The 23,059-nt window shown below is 36.1% G+C and overlaps 1 protein-coding gene across 1 annotated transcript in view; it reads right to left on the bottom strand.

Annotated features, from left to right (window-relative positions):
- Positions 1-23,059, bottom strand: part of SCAMP1 (secretory carrier membrane protein 1) — a 102,682-nt gene that overhangs the window by 37,676 nt on the left and 41,947 nt on the right. The window contains 4 exon segments of the mRNA NM_214245.1: positions 11,663-11,822; positions 16,687-16,815; positions 20,045-20,153; positions 21,102-21,200. Coding sequence (NP_999410.1) covers positions 11,663-11,822; positions 16,687-16,815; positions 20,045-20,153; positions 21,102-21,200 — 497 coding nt within the window.

Here is a 23,059-nt window from a genome sequence, read left to right as displayed (position 1 = left end):
ACTCTCTTAAGAGTCAGGGGGGATATACAATAGACAAAATAGTATTTTGTAGCTAAGAGGAAAATAAAAACTAAAATTTTTACTTGATCAAAGATTTTTTTGAGTGACAACTAAAATCTCATAATCAAGTTAACCATTCAATTTAGAAAGCATTGAACAGCTAAAGCCAGCTAGTACTCAACCATTTTCAAAGTACCTTTGAATAAGAAGACAAATTAAAAAATATGTAAATCAACACTGGTTAGACCCTAGGTCACAAACTGTTTTCATCACATTATACAAGACTATGCTCTTATCAAACAGAAAAAATAAGAACCTATTTTTTTCCTCCAAATTTGCCTCTAAGACAAGTTTGTCAACAGAGAATACAGAACAATACTTTGAGTTTTGACGCAGCTAGAATATTTTTCATCATTAAGTTAGATAGAAAAGAAAGATAAATAAAGATAAATAGATAAAAAGAATGTATATATATGTATAACTGGGCCACTTTGCTGTACAGCAGAAATTGACACAACATTGTAAATCAACTATAATAAAAAAATTTTTTAAAAAGTCAATATGATTTTGAAAATGGGCAATAAACTTCAACAGACATTTTCCCAAAGAATATACACATATAGCTAATAAGTGAAAATATACACACATAGCTAAAAAGGTGATCAGCATCATTAGTAACTAAGAATATGCAAATTAAAGCTACAATAAAATACTACTATACACCCATGAAAATGGCTATAATAAAAAACACAAATAATAAGAAGTGTTAGTCAGGATGACAAGAAATTGGAACACCCAAACAACACTGCTGGTGAGAATGTAAAATGCTACAAACACTTTGGAAAAAAGTTTGGTAGTTTCTCAAAATTTAAGCCTGCTAAAGAAAAAAAAGTTGTAACTTGGGAATAACGCTAAGAATCAATCCAACAAAAATAGAAACATATCCACACAAAGACTTGCCACAAATGTTCATAAAAACATTATTCATGAAGCCAAAAACTGAAGAGCCAAATGATGAACGGATATATAAAATGTGGTATAGTTATACAACGGATTACTATTTGGCAGTTTTAAAAAAATCACACATATTACAACCTGGATCAACCTCAAAAACATTATACTAAGTAATAAAATAAGCAAAAGACTACTTATTCTATGATTCCATTTCCACGAATTGTCCAGGAAAAGGAAATTTTAGAGACAGACAACAGGGCAGCAGTCAGTAGAAAGGGAGACTGACTGCAAATAGTATCCAGGAAATTTTGGGGGTGACGAAAAAGTTCCAAAACTGACTGTGGTGATAGTTTCACAACTCCATAAATTTACTTAAAAAAAAAAAATCACTCACTGTGTTGTACCCACTGACTGGGTTAATTTTATCATATGTAAAATACATCTTAGTAAAGCAGTAAAACATTTCCAAGAAACTATAGTATATGATTGTTATTTTTAAATATGGAAGTAAACACCAAAAATGTAAGTCGGGAGCTATAACTACTTGCAGAAAGAGAGGTAGCGGGATTTTTGTTTGAGTAAAATTATCTAATTTAAGCCTAATGGTTACCTGTGGAGTAGGGAAAGGGGGTCAAGACAGAGCTTCAACAGCACAGCTAATGTTCTATCTCCTAAACTGAATAAATAGCAGGTTCACAGTCACAGTATTTCATTATTATGTCTTATAACTTATGTTTCTGATATTCTTTGGTATATATCAAATACATCATTTAAAAACAGTGGAGTTCCCATTGCGATGCAGTATAAACGAATTTGACTAGTATCCACGAGGATGTGGGTTCGATCCCTGGCCTTGATCAATGGCTTAAGGATGTGTGTTGCCATGAGTTGTGGTGTAGGTTGCAGACTCGGCTTGGATCTCATGTTGCTGTGGCTGTGGTGTAGGCCTCGCAGCTGTAGCTCCAATTTGACCCCTAGTCTGGGAACATATGCCGCAGGTACGGTGCTAAAAAGCAAAAAAAAAAAAAGTAAAATAAAATGGGGGGAGGGGGGGCTTTTTCAAAAATTGTCTTCAAAATTAAAAACAAATAATGGCTCTTCTTCCATTGTGTGAGAATTAAAAATAAAATAAAATAAAATAAAATAGTTTTATTTTTAGGATTCAGAGTATGACAGAAAACTACTGTCAAATATATCCTGACCAAGAGCAGCTAGAATAGTAGGATATAACGGGGGGTGGGGGGGAATCTGCTTAAATCCACTGCTGAAGCATCCAGGAACAGAGAGACTATGATTCTGGAGGGAAGAGAACTGCAGAGATGTAAGCTGACTTTCTACATCCATATTTTCCCTGAACACAAGATAATGAGCTGAAGACTTAGATTCTGCCTGCACAGAGTGCGGCTGCCAGGGAACAGACAAACCAAGAGAAGCTGTGGCAGATTCACAGGACTGGCAACACAAAACTAAGGATGCACTATAATGAAATACTATGAGAAATGAGAAGTGAGAAGAAGCACGTTGTGGCCCAAACATGCTGCCAACTTTCCTCTCAAAGCACGTACCAAATACAGAAGCTAAAAAGATAAGCAGAGCCTCTGAAAGCAGAGTAGACTAGAACAGCAATTCTCAAACTTTTGGTCTCAGGACCTCTTTATTATTGACCATCACAAGGAACTTTTGATTAGGCAGGTTATAGCTCTTACTTTACTAGATTAGAAGCTAAAATTGATAAATATTGAAAGCATTTAGTTTTTATTTTTTTAAAAGCCCTCTATGAGAAGTAATATTTTTGAGAGCTTTGTTTCCATCTACTGAAAATGCACTTATTTATTTTGTCTTCTTAGGGCCACACCTGTGGCACATGGAGGTTCCCAGGCTAGGGGTTGAATCAGAGCCGTAGCTGCTGGCCTACATCACAGCCACAGCAACGCCAGATCTGAGCCACATCTGCGATCTACACCACAGCTCACAGCAATGTCGGATCCTTAACTCACTGAGTGAGGCCAGGGATTGAACCAACCACCTCATGGTTTCTAGTTGGATTCGTTTCTGCTGCACCATAACGGGAACTCCAAAAGCATTTAATTTTTAGATAGCAAATTTCTTACGATAACATTGTCATGAAATTATCTTTCCCTCAAAAAAAAAAAAAAAGAAGCAAAAATAGTGGCATTACTTTGTATTTTTGCAAACCTATAGCTCCATTCTCTTTTCTGCTTCTACACTGAAACTCTTCGCAAATCATGAAAGCCTCTGGGAAATGCCACTGTATACTTGTAAGAGAACTTATCAATGCTATTATGAAATAGTTTTCATGTCATGGACCCTCAAAAAGAATGTCTTCCCCTCTACCTTCTCCCCTCTAGGGATCACAGGACTACCTCTATGAGGTCAGGGCATACTGAAGGAGAAGCCTAGTGAATATATCACGTTATCAATTAAAAACACAGAGGGTTAACCTCTATGAATGGGAGAGAACCAGACGGAGACAGAAATTAAACAAAAGTGCAACTCAGCCTTAACTCAGCTCTTCCCTTGACTTACATTCTAGCTGACAGGCAGGGCAAAGATGAACATTCTCTGAAACAAGTAAACATCACCAGAAGCCTCCACAATTCTTTATTCACCACATCCAGATTCAATCAAGTCTTTGTTAAGTATGCTAAGAGATGCACCATATGATTAAAAACTAAGAGAAAAATGTGGACAATCAAAACAGACTCACAAAACAATCTAGATACTGAAGTGTGCACACAAGGACATTAACAAAATTTCATTAGAGAAAACAATTTTTAAAAATTTTCAGGTACATATGGCAAAACTGAAAGAAACAGCTGAAATTAAGCATTTAATATATGGGTGTTCCTATTGTGGCTCAGTGGAAACAAACCCAACTAGTATCCATGATGATGGAAGTTCAATCCCTGGCCTTGCTCAGTGTGTTGAGGATCCACCGTTTCTGTGAGCTGTGGTGTAGGTCACAGACGAGCCTCAGATCCCACATTACTGGGGTTGGGGCACAGGCTGGCAGTGGCAGCTCTGATTCAACCTCTGGCCTGGGAACTTCCATATACCAGAGGTGAGGCCCTAAAAAGCAAATAATAATAATAATAATATATGAGAGTTTATACTTGGATAAATTCCTAGAAAACACAAATTGCCAATTCTTACTCATGAGGAAATAGAAAATCTGAACAGGGAGTTCCTGTTGCATCTCAGTGGAATGAGAATCTGACTAGTATCCATCAGGAGGTAGGTTCTATCCCTGGACTCACTCAGTAAGTTAAAGAATCCGATGTTGCCATGAGCTGTGGTGTAGGTCTCAGACACGGCTCAAATCTGATGTTGCTATGGCTGTGGTGTAGGCCAGTAGCTGCAGCTCCAATATGACCCCTAGCCTTGGAACTTCCATCTGTTGCAGGTGTGGCCCTAAAAAGGCAAAAAAAAAAAAAAAAAAAAAAAGAAAAAAGAAAATCTGAACAGACCAATTATTAGTAAAGAGATTAAATCAGTAATAAAAAAAAAACCTCTAAACAAACAAAACTCCAGAGTTCCTGTTGTGGCCCAGTGGAAACGAATCTTACTAGGAACCATGAGGTTGTGGGTTCAATCCCTGGCCTCACTCAGTGGGTTAAGGATCCAGTGTTGCTGTGAGCTGTGGTGCAGGTCGCAGACATGGCTCGGATCTGGCATTGCTGTGGCCTGGCGCAGGCTGGCAGGTACAGGTCTGATTAGACCCCTAGCCTGGGAACCTCCACATGCTGCAGGTGTGGCCCTAAAAGGAGAAAAAGACAAAAGCAAAACAAACAAAAGTCCAAAGCTACATGGCTTCACTGGTGAATTCTACCAAATTTTTTTATAAGTGTTAATCTTTCTCAAACTCTTTCAAAACACAGAAGGGGAGAAAACAATTCTAAACTCATTTTATGAGGCCACCATTACTTTGATACCAAAACTAGACAAGTACACCACAAAAAAGAAAATTACAAGCCATTATTCCTAATAAACATAGAGGCAAAAACCTTCAACAAAGTATTAGCAAATCAAATTCAACAATACATGAGAAGGATCATAAACCACAATTATGTGGGATTTATTCCAGGCATGCAAGGGTGGTTCCACATCCACAAATCAATCAATGTCACACTAACAAGATCAAGGATAAATATCATATGATTGCCTCAATAGATTCAGAAAAAGAATCTGCAAAAATCCAACATCCATTTATGATAAAAATGCTCAACAAAGTGGATATACAGGGAACATACCTCAACATAATAAAGATCATATATGACAAGCCCACAGCCAACATCATACTCAATGGTAAACAGATAACTGCTTTTTCTCTAAGATCATGAATCCAACAAGAATGCCCACTCTCACCACTTTTATTCAACACAGTATTGGAAATCTTACCAAGAGCAATTAGGCAAGAAAAAAAAAAGCATCCAAATCAGAAAGGAAGAAGTAATATCATCACTATTTGCAGATGACATGATTTTATATTTATGTGTGTGTGTGTATACACATATATAAAACCCTGTATATGTGTACACACACACACATATATAAAATATACACACATATATAAAACCCTAAATATCCCAGCAAAAAACCTGTTAGAACCAATAAACAAATTCAGTAAAGTTAGAGGGCACAAGATCGATACATAAATATCTGTTGTATTTCTACACACAAAAAATGAACAGAAAAAGCAATTAAGAAAAAAATCCCATTTACAATTGTATCCAAAAAAATTAAAATGCTTAGGAATAAACTTAACCTAGGAGGTAAAAGACATAGACTCTGAAAACTATAAGATACTGATAAAACAAACTGAAGACAACATAAATAAATGGAAAGATATTCCACACTCATGGATTGAAAGAATTACTATTGTAAAATGACCATCTACCCAAAACAACCTGCTTACTCAATGCAATTCCTAACAAAATTGCATTTTCCAGATTCACAGAAATACAACAGACAATTATAAAATGTGTATGAAACTGCAAAAGAGCCTGAATAGGCAAAGCAATCCTGAGAAAGAAAAACAAAGCTGGAGGCATCATGCTTCCTGACTTCAAACAATATCACAAAGCTATAGTAATGAAAACAGTATGGTACTAGCACAAAGACACATGCATTTTTCAAGAGAATAGAGAGCCCATAAATAAACTCACACGTATATGGTCAATTAACACTCTGCAGAGGAGCCAAGAAAATGTAATGGTGGAAAGGACAATTTCTTCCATAAAAGATATTGGGAAAACTGGACAGCCACATGCAAAAGAATGAAACTGGATCATGGTTTTAAACCATACACAAAAGTTAACTTTAAATGGATTAAAAGCATAAACATCAGACCTGAAACTATAACACTCTTAGAAGAAAATACAGGTGGTAAACTCCTCAACGTCAGTCTTAGCAATGATTTTTTTGGATTGGACATCAAAAGCAAAACTCAACAAGTAGAACTACATCAAATAAAAAAGCTTCTGTACAGCAAAGTAAGTCATCAGCAAAGTGAAAAAGAAATCTACCAAGTAGGAGAAAATATTTGCAAATCATATATATGATAAGGTATTAATATCCAAAATATGTAAAGAACTCATACAACTCAATACCAACTAAACCCTAATAATCTGATTTTTAAAACTGGCAGAAGATTTGAACAGGTATTTCTCAAAAGAAGACATACAGATGGGAGTTCCTGTCATGGTGCAGTGGTTAACGAATCTGACTAGGAACCATGAGGTTGAGGGTTTGATCCCTGGCCTTGCTCAGTGGGTTAAGGATCTGGTGTTGCCGTGAGCTGTGGTGAAGGTTGAAGACACAACTCGGATTCCGTGTTGCTGTGGCTCTGGCATAGGCCAGCGACTATGGCTCTGATTTGACCCCTAGCCTGGGAACCTCCATATGCTGCAGGAGCGGCCCAAGAAATGGCAAAAAAAAAAAAAAAAAAAAAAAAAGACATACAGAAGGACAACAATATACAAAAAGATGCTTAACATCAGTAATCATCAGGTTAATGCAAATCAAAATAATAATGAGCTATTACCTCATGCCTTTCAGAATTGCTATTATGAAAAAGACAAGAAATAACAAGTTTTGGTGAGGAAGTGGCAAAAGGGGAACCCCTGGGCACTGCCAAAGGAAGATGGTGCAGACACTGTAAAAAAGAGTATGGAGGTTCTTCAAAAAGTTAAAAATATAACTATGTTCCTGGGACAGACCCCTCCCCCCATATCCTCTGCTGTAGCTTCTCTCTGAAGTACCTGGATAACAGTGTCTGATGCACACTTTCAGAGTTGTTTTACAGACACTAAAATCACCACCAAATGGAAGTAATTAACTACCTGATGATCATGAACTTATAGCCCACAGACCTAGTGATACCTAAGGCTTGATAATGCTAACCCTTGTGACGTTACCTGTTACCTCACCATCAACCAATCAGTGCTTGGCTAAGACCCTCTGGGGAGTTGGGGAGTTTTGTGCATGAGCCACCCATTCTCCCTACATAGCGCCTTTATAATAAATGCTGCACTTTTCCTCACTACAACCTGGTGTCAGTAGATTGTCTTTACTGTGCATGGGTGAGTAGACCCAAGTTTCATTCAGTTATACTAAGAGAGTCATATTCATATATAACAGTGTCATATACGCTTTAAAAATCATTTTCATGAACATTCTGATATTTTGATGATTTCAATAAAAACAGTTTTTTCTGACTTCAGAGAAAAATATTTATGAAAAATTGAAATGCTCAAAAAGATAATTCAGGAAGACTAACTTGAAAATAAATAATCTTCTGTTAATAGATATATCACAGGTATGATATCAATATTAAATTACTTTGTAATTCAAATTTTTGGGGTGTTTAGATATTATCCTGTTTTTATATATGAATCCTACTAGTCAAAATTTCATAAATGCCTACTTTTATTTATTTATTTATTTTATTTATTTATTTTTTGTCTTCTTGCCATTTCTTGAGCCGCTCCTGTGGCATATGGAGGTTCCCAGGCTAGGGGTAGAATCAGAGCTGTAGTTGCTGGCCTACACCACAGCCACAGCAACGTGGGATCTGAGCTGCATCTGTGACCTACACCACAGTTCACAGCAATGCTGGATTCTTCACCCACTGAGCAAGGCCAGAGATCGAACCCACAACCTTACGGTTCCTAGTTGGATTCGTTAACCACTGAGTCACAATGGGAACTTGGGAAATGCCTACTTTTAAAATCATTTATATATCATACATTTCTACAGGGCAAGTACCATATCTTTTTTGTATCTCCAGCCTAGTATATACTGTGTTCAATGAGTGATTAATATAAACGTAGGGTACTTCATATTTTTTAAATTCTCTGCAATCGTAAGTTATTTATCTTAATTTGCCATCTGCCTAAGAGGATCAAATGAATCCAATAATGAACTTGCAAATGAAATATTAAAACAAAAACTCAGTTGACACTGGAAAACCAACTTTTTATGCACAATAACTAATTTAAAATGATTATTTCTAAATAGAATCTACCTTTATCACATTTTTACATCATTATATATAATTATCAGCATGATTTATTATACGAGATGATTATTATTATAATCACTTAAATGTAGTTTTAAATTTTTCAATGAGCTTTAAAGGCTATTAACAAAAACTTTAATCCAATCTAAAGGCATTTTATAATTCAGTTAAAACAATTATATTTTTCTTCCCAGGGTTGAGTGGACTTTGCAAAAAAGGTTAACTCATCCATATTATTATTAAGCGAATCACAACAAATTCTTGATAATAAGGTTAACTGTTAACCTTTAAAAAGGATTTTCTTGATAAATCATATTTATTTACCTTTAGACTATGAGTCAATAGGGAGGCAAAAAAGGAGATAAACTATATATGGCAATTAAAAATGGAACTTCAACTAAGGGACAACAAACAAAGAACTGATCATTCTACAATAAAGACTTCCTAAAATGTCTTCTAGTTATTTTTAGCACTCCACCACAAGCTAACAGCCACTCTAGAAACTTAGAATTATAACTCATTTACAAAGAAGAAACCCCACAATTTACTGGGCAACTTAAAAAAAAAAAAAATCTGATCACATTCTCAAAACTAACATCCCCTCTAACCTGTATGTTTGCAATGACTAGTTTACTCTAAAATCGATTCCTGCCATGGTTTTCTTATTGCTTACTATTCTTTTCTTCACTTGTAGGGAAACTGGAAGAAATACGATTCACAGTAGATATTTAAATAATTTTATGACAACAGAGGCAAATATATCATTAGCCAGAGGAGAGTAAAACTTGAAAAACTTTTAAAAAGCACTTTAGTGTCACTCTAGAGCCTGATTAACAAAAACTAAATGCTTTCAATAACAACTTCTTTGGACAAACATGTGAATCTGGCCTAAAAGATTTTAGTTACCCACTTTCTACTGGCTTATGTAATATGCGCAGATGCTTCTGTTTCGTTTCTTAGTCATCAGTCTTGAAACAGAATGTGAAACACTTGCATATCCTCTGACTCTGCCCTTTCTCAAAAGGCAGTAAACTCTGTCAAAACTCATACCTAATAAAGCACTTATGTGAACACAGTCTATTTAAAACTCTGTATTTAATATAATCATAATTCAATGTATCTGGTTTAAGATATTAAAGGGAGAAATCTGTCATCAATAAATGTTTAACAAACTTTACTAGATACTTTAGAAGAGACTTAGATCCAGAAAGGCTTGGCAATTTGGATGATACAAATCCCAAAGTTATACACTGAGACGGTGTATTAATGATTTAAAATACTTTCAACTTTCCCCATAAAAAATTATTCCTCTCAGTTCTGCTCCAAACAGTGAAACCCAGATAATGAACATATTTGTGATACACTGTGAAGGGCTGACACGCAGTTAAGAATTAGCCCAGGAATTAATAATACCGAAAGTAAAAATGTTCCACAAAGTTGTTTTTTTTTTTTTTTGTTTTTGTTTTTTTAACTAGTAAAGAAAAGGAATAAAGGAGTTCCCTTGGGGCAGAGCAGATTACGGATCCAGCATTGTCACTGCGGTGGCTCTGGTCACTGCTGTGGCATGAGTTTGATGCCTGGCCAGCAAACTTTTGCATGCCATGGGCACAGCAAAAAAAAAAAAAAAAGAGAGAGAGAGAGAGTAAAAGAAACCAAATGACTTCAAGTAATAAACGGCAAAACCTGTCACTTTTAAAGTCTCAAAGACACTCCCATTCCCACCCATAAGCACTGTCACAGACACACTGGTAACATGACGCTGGTAGGCAAGCAAAGGCCACAAGCCAAAACACTAAACATTAAAAAAAAACTTTGTGAGCTAGACTTAGACAATAAGGAAAAGAGCCAAAGTAACTCTCCTCCTGTTCAAGCAGGCAGTATACAGGTCCTTTTTTTTAATTTTCCAATCTACATCTACAGGGGTGCCTCTCCCCATTCCCTCACAACCAGTCTCCCATTTATTCCAACAGACCCAAAGGCTCTTTCCTCCCTTTCCCTCCTCCCATCTATTTTCTCCACCTTCATTCCATTTCTAACCAATTTAGTTTCCTGCCAAAGGATACCTTTTTTTCTCCAAATTTCCTCATCTTCTCCATTTTCCTTCCTTCTCTTTTTCTATTCAGTACCTTTAAAACCCATGTTCCTCATTCCATTTGGCTGGCATGGGGGGGATGGGGAATGACACATACTCTATATAATCAAAGAAACTTTTTGTTGCAATTGGGGGAGAAAAGTTCAACCATTGACTGTGGCCCACTAATTTCCCTAATACATCATAAATAAGTTGCTATCACAATAGGTTGATAAACAATTGAATATATGGACTCATACAGGGCTACCATCTAAATCAGCATTCCCCAACATTTATTTCCTAAAGCAACAGTCCAACAAGGTACAACACACACTTGCACAAACAATGGTTTCACGGTCATATCACAAAAGACTCTTTTAAAATAGTCTGAGAAATTCCAAAACGAAGAAACTTATTTTATTATCCTGCTGTTGCCAAACTTAAGGTAAAGAACATCTAGGAATACCCCACACACCTAGTACTAACCCACAAAGTATGCATTCAGGAAATGTTAATCCTAACTTAAAATATACCATGCAAAGTAGTATACTAAATCTTATAGTCTAGATAGTTTTTCAACGTTGCTGCCTTTTGAAAAGCCAAACATGAATTTACGCAGAAAATGATAACCAAGTTGCTACGTAAAAAGTGACTCACTTTAAATATCACACAGATATTTACCAAACCTAGGTTACCTGGGTTCATTTAACAATTAGGCTGTAAGCATTACTTTTGATTTTTTTTTTTTTGAAAGGGGTAATAAAGAAAAAAATTCTCTTTCAAGTCAACTGTATCATATGAAATGGAATCTTTTACAAATATTAAGACCTAAGAAGTCTTATTTTTCCCTCATTCATTTTCATGGTTCATCTTTTTCTCAAGAGGGAGAAAAGAATTGGATATTATTGGTTACAAAGTCTTATTAACACAAGCATACTATAACGGACTTAATACACAGAGGTGTTATATATGGACTTTACTGAAGGTATACTAGACATTTTTTTAATGAAAATATGTCAATAGTCCCTTTAAGGTATACTACAAATTTTCTACTTCACAGGTTTGAAAGAGCATATTTTACAGTACACACATTTTACCTGAAAGCTCCGTAAAGTGGTCTGTACCAACAGACAAATGAACAAGGAGTAAAAAGCAAGAACCACAGGATACTCAATCCAAAATCAACCCCTCTTGAAGGATCAACACAAAACCAAGCCAAGCATCCGAAGATATTTAGAAACAGTGTTACAGCATGGACTGTGGGATCAAAAAACAAAATAGAAAAGAAATGTTTACATTCAATGTATGTGTTCATTCAACAAAAATTATAAATGAAAAAATACTTCCTAAGAGCAAACGTACTCTACCCCATGTTTCCATTTAGTATTTAAACACTGCTGTTTCTTACATTTGATTTCAAAATTGATTTCAAAACAGAGTATTATTCATAGGAAGAGGGGTCCTAACACATGTACTATTTGGCAAAAATTCTTTTGGCCCTCTCCTAAACGGCAATAACACAGCTAAACTAGAGAAGCACAACCTTAAGGGCTCCTTCCCTGAGAAGGAAACATATGATGTGGCTCTTGATCCAAGGCCCACGTAGGAAAGTAGTGGCTGCCAGGAAAAGAACCAGGACTTGAGAGGAAAAAGATCCTACGCTCAGAACTATGTTTTAATAGAATGGGGCCGCAGACTCCTCCCAGAGCAGACTACACAAGAGAAAACTGGACAAAGGCCCTGTGCAATCTCATTGTAACATTTTAAGCAATAAAATTAATTAGAATCATGGGACTGAAAATACTAATACAAAAATTTCTAGTGACTACATAGTCAATCTATGAGGATTATTAATTCATCTTCACAGAGCTATCAAAGTCCTGGTATAAAAACAGTGCTTTGGTAGAGGATTAAACTTATTTGAAGGAAAAAAAAAAAAGAAGTACACTATAAAGCATTGTAACTGCTGTGGCAGACCTTTCTTTTGGTTAAAACAAATCGATCTTGGCAAACTCCTCCTACGGTTGTTAGGAATTACTTTCCCTGACAGACCAAAACCAAAAGATCTGAGTAACATCTAAGTATACTACAATCCTAAAGAACACTATTTACCCATTATAAGTAATAACTTATAAGGCTGAATTTATTACAAGAAATTTGAAGTTTAAATAAAGTTTAATATAAATTATCAATTAAAATATACCAACAAACTACTACTTTAATTAAAAACTATCAAATGGAAAATCTAGTGAATCTAAATTTACAAAATCAGCACATATTAAAAAAAGCTTTTAATCTCTAAGGGATTAATCAAAATTTATAATTAATGAAACAGGATAAAAACATATTCTAGGATGCCTCCAAGTTTGCTCTCATCTAACAACTAGATAAACACACAAACTCTAGGGAAGGAGAAAGAGCCCCAGAGGCAGACTGCTCACACCTGGGTTACAGTGATATAACACTGAGCTAACCAAGCTCTGTGCAATTCAATTTTTCAACTAGAGAAATGCTGGAGCTCTTCCACGTTTAAAATTCCATCCCATTCTACTGCACAGTTAAGACTCTTTCTTAGTCCCATTAGGATTTCGGGAAGCTGGTTACTAACAAATTTACTCAAAATCCTTTGCCGCAAAATAAAAGCAGCGCTGGTAAAAACAGAATTCAAGATATTGTGAGACATTATTCTGCAATATTAAATGGCATTCAATTGCCTAAAAAATGCTTTACAGGTTCAGAACATTCTAACTCAAATTTCAACCTTCAGAGAAGTAAATTTTATATTTTCTTTTTTGGCTTTTTTTTTTTTTTAGCTGAACGTCCACGGCATATGGACGTTCCCAGGCTAGGGGGAGAATTGGAGCTGTAGCTGCTGGCCTAGGGCACAACCACAGCAACGCCAGATTCAAGCCACATTTTCAACCTACGCCACAGCTCATGCCAACACAGGATCCTTAACCCACTGAGCAAGGTCAGAGATCAAACCTGCATCCTCATGGATACTAGTCAGATTCATTACCACTGAGGCACAATGGGAACTCCCAGAGAAGTAAATTTTAAAGGTTTATATCCTAATCCACTTAAGGAAAAAAGACAGAATAAATGGCTATGTGTAAAGTCCACAAAAACTCTTCCAGGTATAAATAAGAACACAAATTAAATTTTGTATAATCTATTAAAGTTTTTTCTACATGTTTTCATAATAACCAACAACCATTATCAATAACTCATTTACTTGTTATTATACTGCTACCTCAATGAAGAGTAAAACTTCTAGGCCTACCTGCTAAACAATCAGCCCACTTATACAGAGATCAAAATACACATAGAAAATGATATGCATGATTCTATGTGTCTAATTTCAATCACTTGGTTGATTCTTCTTTTTTTTTTTTTTTTTTTTTTTTTTTTTTTATCTTTTTAGGGCCACACTCATGGCATATGGAGATTCCCAGGCTAGGGGTTGAATCGGAGATGTAGCCACTGGCCTACACAACAGCCATGTCTGCAACCCACACCACAGGTCATGCCAACGCCAGAGTGTTAACCCACTGAGCAAGGCCAGGGATCCAACCTGTGTCCTCATGGATGCTAGTCAGATTTGATTCCGCTGAGCCATGATGGGAACTCTCACTTGGATGACTGTTAAGTGTAGGTATAACATTAAGGAAAACTTTAAATAAAACGATTTCCAAACTGAATGACCCTCCTTCATATAAAATTTCAATTTGCTTTATTAAGCACTCAAATTTGCTATTAGTGGACCTAAATTTGCAACTATCACTAGAATACTCCTCTTGCTAAGTTCTGCATTACAATACAGACACCTAAAATGAACAACTTTGTAACAGTATATTCTTCACTAAATGGTCTTTAATGCAGCTGGTTTCTTTTTATTTTTTTTTCTTTCTTCTTTAAATTCAAGAGTACACTCAAAGAGATTAAGATTTATTTCATAGTGGTATTTCTAATTCCTTCAGTTCCTTTATAGAGTAAATTTATCTGCTTCGAGTAAGGTACATTTGAAAGCATACCTTTATAATAATTGAGTTTAAAATGTAAATTACTAAATTACTAAAATTTATTTTAGTAATGTGTAGGTAGTATAACATGGAAATCTGGACTCTGGGATGTAGAGTCAGGCTACCCAACTCCAACTCTACTTACTATGTAATCTTGGATAAGTTATTTCAAATTCTCTAAGCTTTAGTTTCCCAAATTATAAAACTAAATAATATAGTACTTGGTTCACAGTGTTGTTAAGATTTAATAATATAATGTATATAAAGTGATTAGCACAGTACCTGGCACAAAGTAAATCCTCAATGAATGCTATCTTCTATTATAATTATTACAGTGTGAAAACATCAGTCCACTCCAAAATTGCCAACAAGTCGACACTTTTTGAAAATAATTTATGAAAATTCTCTGAAATTTAGAGACATTGCGGAGCACTACACCTTACTTTGTTCCAGGTAATGCTTCTTCAAATCAGAACCTTAACTGGATGGAATCCTGAGCCCTCTTTGAATACAGCTGACAGATCTGACAACTGAACAGGATTAGGAAAAACGAAAATCAACTATATTACTTCTAAGACCCTCAGAAGGTTATATATTTCTATGACAAAACAGACCTATTTTGAAATAATCAGCATTTGGTGATGTTAACCCGTCAGTTAAAATTAATCATCCTCCCCATTCAATCTCTATTTACTGAATTCCTTATAGAAGTTTCTTCCAATTACCATCTGCATCAAAAATGTTTTTCACTAAAGTCAAAGAACCTCCATTTAAAATGCTTCGCCAATTTCTACCTGTTAAAAGAACACACAAGGAGTTCCTGTCTTGGCTCAGTGGAAAATGAAGCTGACTAGCATCCATGAGGACAAAGGTTCTATTCCTGGACTCGCTCAGTGGGTTAAGGATCTGGCGTTGCCATGAGCTGATGCGGCTCGCATCTTGCATTGCTGTAGCTCTGGCATGGGCCAGTGGCTACAGCTCCAATTCACCCCCTCACCTGGGAACCTCCATGTGCAGTGGGTTAGGCCACCAAAAAAAAAGGAGTACACAAATCTCCTTCGGTAAAACGGTACCCTACAAAGAGTCCATTAACTAAGCAGCTGTGCAGATGAGAGGTCATGACAGCTACCTCCCCTATGGACACAATGATGTTAAACAGGGCTGAGACTGCTGTTGGGATAAAAATGAAACAGGGTACGTGGGAATTCTGCATACATACAAAAAACTGGTGGAGTTCCTGTTGTGGCTCAACAGTAACAAACCCGACTATATCCATGAGGATATGGGTTTGATCCCTGGCCTCGCTCAGTGGGTTAAGGATCCATCATTACGATGAGCTGTGGTATAGATGACAGATGAGGCTAGGATCCCACGTTGCTGTGGCTGTGGCTGTGGTGTAGGCCTACAGCTGCAGTTCCTCCGTGACCCCTAGCCTAGGAACTTCCATATGCTCCAAGGGCAGCACTAAATAGCAAAAAAAAAAAGGCAAAAAACTGGTAACAGCCTGACATTTAGTTTTAATATTCCAAGTGTTATAATTATATTCAAAGAAATGTAAGCATCACGGCCTAAAATGTATGTCCTAACATTCTATTAAATGGAATACGCTATATTAATCAGGGACTCTCAATGGTAAAAATTTTAATTACAATTTAAAAATGCAAAGTAATTTGTGCTTGAAGCTCTAAGAAAAATCAGTTTATATATTCAATATTTTATGCCCTTTCAAAAGAATAGTTATAATGCATTTATAGAAAAATAGTATGAATATGAATAATTTTTTCAAAGCCAGTATTGCCTAGATAACATTTTTTCAGGAAAAAAACGGGTCACTGAAAAATTCTACAATATGACAAGTAAGTCCTTTCCTCAAAAGCATGCTAGTTCTCAGTATATAGGTCTTCCTCAGCTAAGAACTTAGATTGTCACACAGCGTATGATTTTGAAGTACCTAAACATTTCCCTCAAAATTGAAAGTTCTATAGGAAAAGACCAATTCATGACACTATCCTTAATATATGAGGAGTTTTTTAAAAAGTGGATTTTGACAATAAAATATAAACTCTGTCAAACAAATACATAATTTATTCTATACTCACACATCCATAAATAGTACATAATCTTCACTGTCTTTTGAAATTCTACAGGAATGTCTACAGAAAAATCCTGATAGAAACAAGGTCCCACAGGAAAATTGCCAGGAAGAGGTGGCCAGTTATTTTTTCTGCCTGCAAACAAAGAAAAAGGAAATTATTTAGAGAAAGACAAATATGTGCTATTCTTTCTGCATATAATTATTTGTTTCATAATAAAGAATATTTTCTATTCTTTTAATAGGTGTTTCCAAAATATAACACTGTTATCACATACGGATGGCCAAAAAACACATGAAAAGATGTTCAACATTGCTAAATAGTTAGAGAAGTGCAAATCAAAACCACTATGAGGTACCACCTTACACCAGCCAGAATGGCCATCAACAAAAAATCTACCAACAATAAATGCTGGAGAGGGTGTGGAGAAAAAGGGAACCCTATTACACTGTTGGTGGGAATGTAAATTGGTGCAACCACTGTGAAAAACAATATGGAGATTCCTCAGAAAACTAAAAATAGAATTACCATATGATCCAGCAATCCCACTCCAGGGCATCTATCCAGAAAAAACCATGACTTGAAAAGATACATGTACTCCAATGTTCACTGCAGCACTCTATACAATAGCCAAGACATGGAAACAACTGAAATGTCCATTAGCAGAGGGGTGGATCAAGAAGATGTGGTACATATACACAATGGAATATTACTCAGCCATCAAACGGAATGAAATAACACCATTTGCAGCAACATGGATGGACCTAGGAATTATCATTCTAAGTCAAGTCAGTCAGACAATGAGACACCAACACCAAATGCTATCACTTACATGTGGAATCTAAAAAAAGGACACAATGAACTTCCTTGCAGAAAAGATACTGACTCACAGACTTTGCAAAACTTATGCTTTCCAAATAAGACAGGTTAGGGGGTGCAGGGGATATGCTGTGGGTTTGGGATGGAATGCTATAAAACTGGGTTGTGATGATCACTGTACAACCATAAATGTAATAAAATTCATTGAGTAATTTAAAAAAAAGATTAATTAGAGTCCTGAAAATATGGACAAACCTGTCAATATATACCCAGAAAGTGGCAGAACAGAGGCTAAAGTACAAATTTTCAAACTATCAAAAAATACATATATATATAACACTGTTATCACATACGGATGGCCAAAAAACACATGAAAAGATGTTCAACATCGCTAAAATTGTTAGAGAAGTGCAAATCAAAAAAAAAAAATATATATATATATATATATAAAACATTGTAACTCTACAGTCCTACAACTCTGAAAATCAAGCTTTTTATTTTAAAATTTTTTCCCAAAAAATCAATTTAGAACTCATTAGATGGAAAAATAATTTTCCAGTGTCATACCACTTATGTAATTTGAAACAAGAAAAGCAAACAGAGCACAGGGCATACCCTGTGCCTCTGCCCTAAAAAGAGATTTACTTCAAGAGTCCCAAGAGTCTGGCTCTCATATGAAGGCCGTGCAGTTTTTAAATCTCAACACTTTCCTTCTCAGGGTCTCCAACCTTGAAATATAAGTCCTAACCCATGTGGAAAGAAAAGACAAGCTTCTGAATCTTGTTAACTCCATCAAGAAACACAAGAGAGTCAATACCAAAGAATCAAATGTGGAAATCTCCACATCTAGAAAAAATAATGTTCAAAAGACACATGTGAGAAAAGCATCAAACTCTGCGAAAACATGAAACAGCCATGAAAAAGAAGCTGAGGAATTACAGCACCTTCAGAAACCTAGAGAAAAAACAAATTCAAACGGTAAGGAAAGAAAACATATCTATTGGAAGAAATAAGACTGAAAAATAGGGGTTGGGGAGTAGTGGGGGAATAAAAATCAAAATTTAAACAAGTTAAAACATTAAAAATAGAGGGTAAAAATCAGCACCAAAAGGCCATTTTCTCGTTTTAGATATTATATCCCTTACTTTCAAAGTTACATTTTACATACTGTTTCAAAGACCAGGAAGTTTTTCATAGTGGGGGAAAAAAGGACCATCTATTGCTGATTCTTCCCAACATGTTTCCACTGTTTCAACCTTCTTCTCAAATGTCATATAGTTCATGCACTTCCCATGTGAGTCTCATACTTCTTGAGAAGCAGAGAATAGTAGTAAAGAACAAAGACTCTAAAACCAGAAGCAACTAGACACTTACTGGCTGAGGCCTTGGGCAACTACTCAGAACCCTGAAGACTTTGTTTCTACAACTCACCACCCTTCCCAGAACCGTACTGGGGATGAAATGAGTTAACAGGTGAAAAGTACTTAAATGTGTAACATACTGCACGTCTCCTTGTTTCTAACACTTCATTACTACTTCATTTACTAAAACATCTCATAGAAGTAATTTGTATTAGTCAAAGCTAAGGGAACAGGACATATTTTTGTTACATGCATTTCAGAAACGCTGATTTCAATTAAGCCTTTAGTTTCTCCTTTCACCAATGCTGTCTCTGATGTTGCAAGCAAAAAAAAAAAAAGGCCCAGGATAAATGTGTTCTCACAAGGGCCTAGACTTACACACTCTAAGATAAATAAGAAATAGTTCAATATATTGTCATGTCCTAACCTTGTCATCACTGGCCAGACATACTAACAAGGACCTCTCTAGCTCTCTTAACTCCTTCCTATCCAGAGACTTGCTAGCTAAGATACTCCCTTGAAATGACCTTTGCCTATCACAGCCTGATTAGATTTCATAGCAAATATTCAATTCACCACCTACTTATTTCTCTGGCATCATCAAAATACCCTAGGCTTCCTAGAGTCATCACGGGTGTATTTTTTAACACGGTTTAACATAAGGATATACTTTTGAGAAGAAGGAATAGATTAATTTTAACTGGTCTGAATAAACTAGAGGTTACATTAAACTCAATCAAACTTAAGTTGTGCTCCCATGTGCTCATAAAGCTTCAAAAGACCCCATTGAGGAAGTTCCTGTGTGGCACAGCGAGTTAAGGATTCAGTGTTGCCACAGTTGTGGTGTAGGTTGCAAATATGGCACGAGTTCGATCCCTGGCCCAAGAACTTCCACATGCTGTGGGTGCAGCCAACAAACAAACAAACAAAAGATCCAAGTGAAGGCCCAAGTGCAGAATCAAAGGCTCCTGACCTTACAACAAACCAAAATCACATTTCCATTCACGTGTAAAGAGGCTAACACTGTTTTTATCTATCAAACAAACAAGACCAGAGAGCTATGAAATAAGAAAACTGCCAAGACTGGACTCCTTGCTAGAATAAAAGGGCAGAGTTTTATCCCCAAAACAAATGACTTAAAGCATTTAGAAGTTATTTTTATTGCAAACTTCGCTGGATACTACCATGTTGACTGAGGTTTTGCATTTCTCGTTCTCGACGATCTAATTCTGCTGCTTTTCTTTCTAGTTCTTCCTGGCGCTTAAGAAGTTCAGCTTGGGCCAAGGCATGTTCCTGAACAAACAAACAAACAGAAAATAAGTGAGTAGGTTGTCAGAAGTATAAAATAGAGTAACATTCATACTTCCACTTTAATCCTACTTCTCTATTCTGCTAGAAGCCTAATGCAAATGCTCTTCCACAATATAGGAATTCACTAAAGACTATAGTTGCAGAAAATATTTTGGAAATATTTGGCCCATTTTGGCCTTCTGGTTATGAAACTCCTCAGTGGAAATGTTGGGCCCATTGGGATTAGAAAAAACTCAGTCAGAGCACTCAAAATCCTAAAGTATTTGGGAAAATGAAGTTAAGGTGACTTTCGTGCCTAAATGAGAGTAAGGGACAAGGACAAAAAGACCAGTTGAGGAAAACAGACTAATGGAGAAGAGGGCAACTGAACCGGCTCTTATGGATTGGATTAAATGGTACATAAGGTTCTCAGTGCAAGAATATTATAGAATATATTTTATAAGGTAATGAAATGAAAGGAGGATATGGTTAAGAAATTCTGGTTTGTAACTCCACCTGCCTTTATGTAATACCAGGCATCCTATTCATCTCTTTTTTCCCTGGTATTTTGCCACCTTCTACTTCCTACCACTGTGCTTTGCTTAACCATCAGAACTCTCTTCCAATGGTATCTACTAATCTACCACTGTTATTTTAATGGAATTGTGCATTAAAAAGTGAGACCAAAAGCAATAAAAATTTCACTACACAAATTGTACACCAAGATGATATATGAATTCAATAACTTCTAGTACTGAAATAAAGCAAATAATTATAAGGTGACAAGAGATAGGAGTATTAAAGGATTGAGAGGGTGCCTAACCCAGACTCAAAAGTGAGTTAAGAAATAAATGAGGAACTCACTAATACAAAGAATTCTTTTTCTCTCAAAGCAAATGTAATCAATATTGGAATTTCCAATATGAATTTACACATGTAATATCAACTAACCTTTGCAATCTGTGTATAAGCTGGATGTTCTTCTGTTGGTTTCATTATTGCTGGTTGTGTACTGGGTACATTAGGCATTTTCACATTGCCTGGGGGAGGCTAGAAAGATTAAGAAAAAGACAAATTTCAGAACATAGAAATCCAACTTCAACTTCTTTCAAAAAGTGTAACACCAATAAAACCCAAAATGCTAAGAACTGCCTCACATGCTCCCCTAATCTCATAGATCAAGCATCTGGCAAGGAGCTGCTCAAGCTCTTCATTTTCCTTTTCTCAAACTCACCCATTTCTTAACTCTTCGATATTGCTGCTCTATCTAAGAGTGCACCATGAGCATGCTCCTCCAGAACACTATATATTAAAAACAAAAAAAAACCTTAAGTATTTCTTTTTAGCAAAAGCTAGATAGCACCAAACTGAAGACTTTACACCAAGGTTTAACCACCAACTAGGTTTACTGTCAACTCTTCTCACCTAACAAAGCTATGTGCCAGTGCCCTTAAAAAGTAAACAGGAGAAGAGCTCTTGGCATAACCCTGCTAACACTCCTAGAAAAGAATAAGAGGGAAGGCATTAGGGAGATGGAAAATCAACCACACAATCTCTCCTTTGCCAGGGAAGATCAATACTATTTAAAAGTAGCTTCAAGTTCAAAAGTAGGTAGCTATCTATAAGTCCATCAAAGGAGAACTGACTAAATTAATGTAGATACATACAGTACAGTCATTAGATGTAGATACATACAGTACAGTCATTAGAAGGCATGAATGCTATCGAAGAATGCCTTTTTAAATCTAATTAAAATAAAGCCAACTACAGAACAGTATGCGTATGGCCAACTTTTTTTTTAATAAACACACACATGTATACATGTCCAGAAAAATATGTGGAAGGTCTCGGCAAATTGCTATCAAAGGGACTTGCACCTTTTGCTTTATATGCTTCTCTATTATTTGCCTTCTCCCCCTGTTACGCTACTTTTATTAAAGTAAAAATATCTTGGGAATTCCTGTTGTGGCTCAGCAGGTTAAGAATCCAGCTAGTATCCATGAGGATGTGGGTTCGATCCCTGGCCTCGCTCAGGGGGTTAAAGGCATTGCCATGAGGAGTGATGTAGGTCACTGATACGGCTCGGATCCTGTGTTGCTGTGGCTGTGGTGAAGGTGGGCAGCTGCAGCTCTGATTCAACCCCTAGCCTGGAAACCTCCATATGCTGTCAGTGAGACCCTAAAAAAAATTTAAGTATTCTTTAAAATGGCCATGAGAAAAATACAAAAAAGAAAGAAAAGAAAAAGAGAAAACACACAGCAAGCAGGTACAAAGGGAAGTTCAAAGATCAGAAAAACTATTAAAGTCAGAAAACACTACCTATGCAGCTTGATTTTACCCTGACACAGCAAAGAACATCCCCAAAAAGGAAGCCAGACACAACTAAAGATATAAATGGAGTACAGCTGATTCTAAAACTTACATGGAAATGCCACGATATAAGAATAACTCAATTTTAAAGGAGAATAACATAGGCAGACCTACAATATCAAGACTTAAAACAGTAATAAAGAGTATGGTACATATGCCAAAGATATAGAAATATACCAAGAAAGAGTAGAGAGAAACAAACTCCCGAAAACTTGATACCCAACAGAGGTCAAACCACAAAACAGTGAAATAATGTATTAGTCAACAAACGGTGCTAGCAGTAAAGGAAACCAGAAACAAAACAAAAGACAACCTACAGAATGGGAGAAAATATTTGCAAATGACGTGACCTACAAGGGCTTAATTTCCAAAATACGCAAACAGCTCATACAACTCAACAACAAACAACAAACAACCCAATTGAAAAATGGTCAAAAGACATGAGTTGTGGTGTAGGTCACAGACATGGTTCAGATTCAGTGTTGCTGTGGCTGTGGCATAGGCCCGAAGATGTAGCTCTGATTGGACCCCTAGCCTGG

This window comes from Sus scrofa, chromosome 2 (assembly GCF_000003025.6).
Source record: "Sus scrofa isolate TJ Tabasco breed Duroc chromosome 2, Sscrofa11.1, whole genome shotgun sequence".
NCBI classification, from domain to species: domain Eukaryota; kingdom Metazoa; phylum Chordata; class Mammalia; order Artiodactyla; family Suidae; genus Sus; species Sus scrofa.
This window is presented reverse-complemented; position numbering and strand designations above follow the sequence as displayed.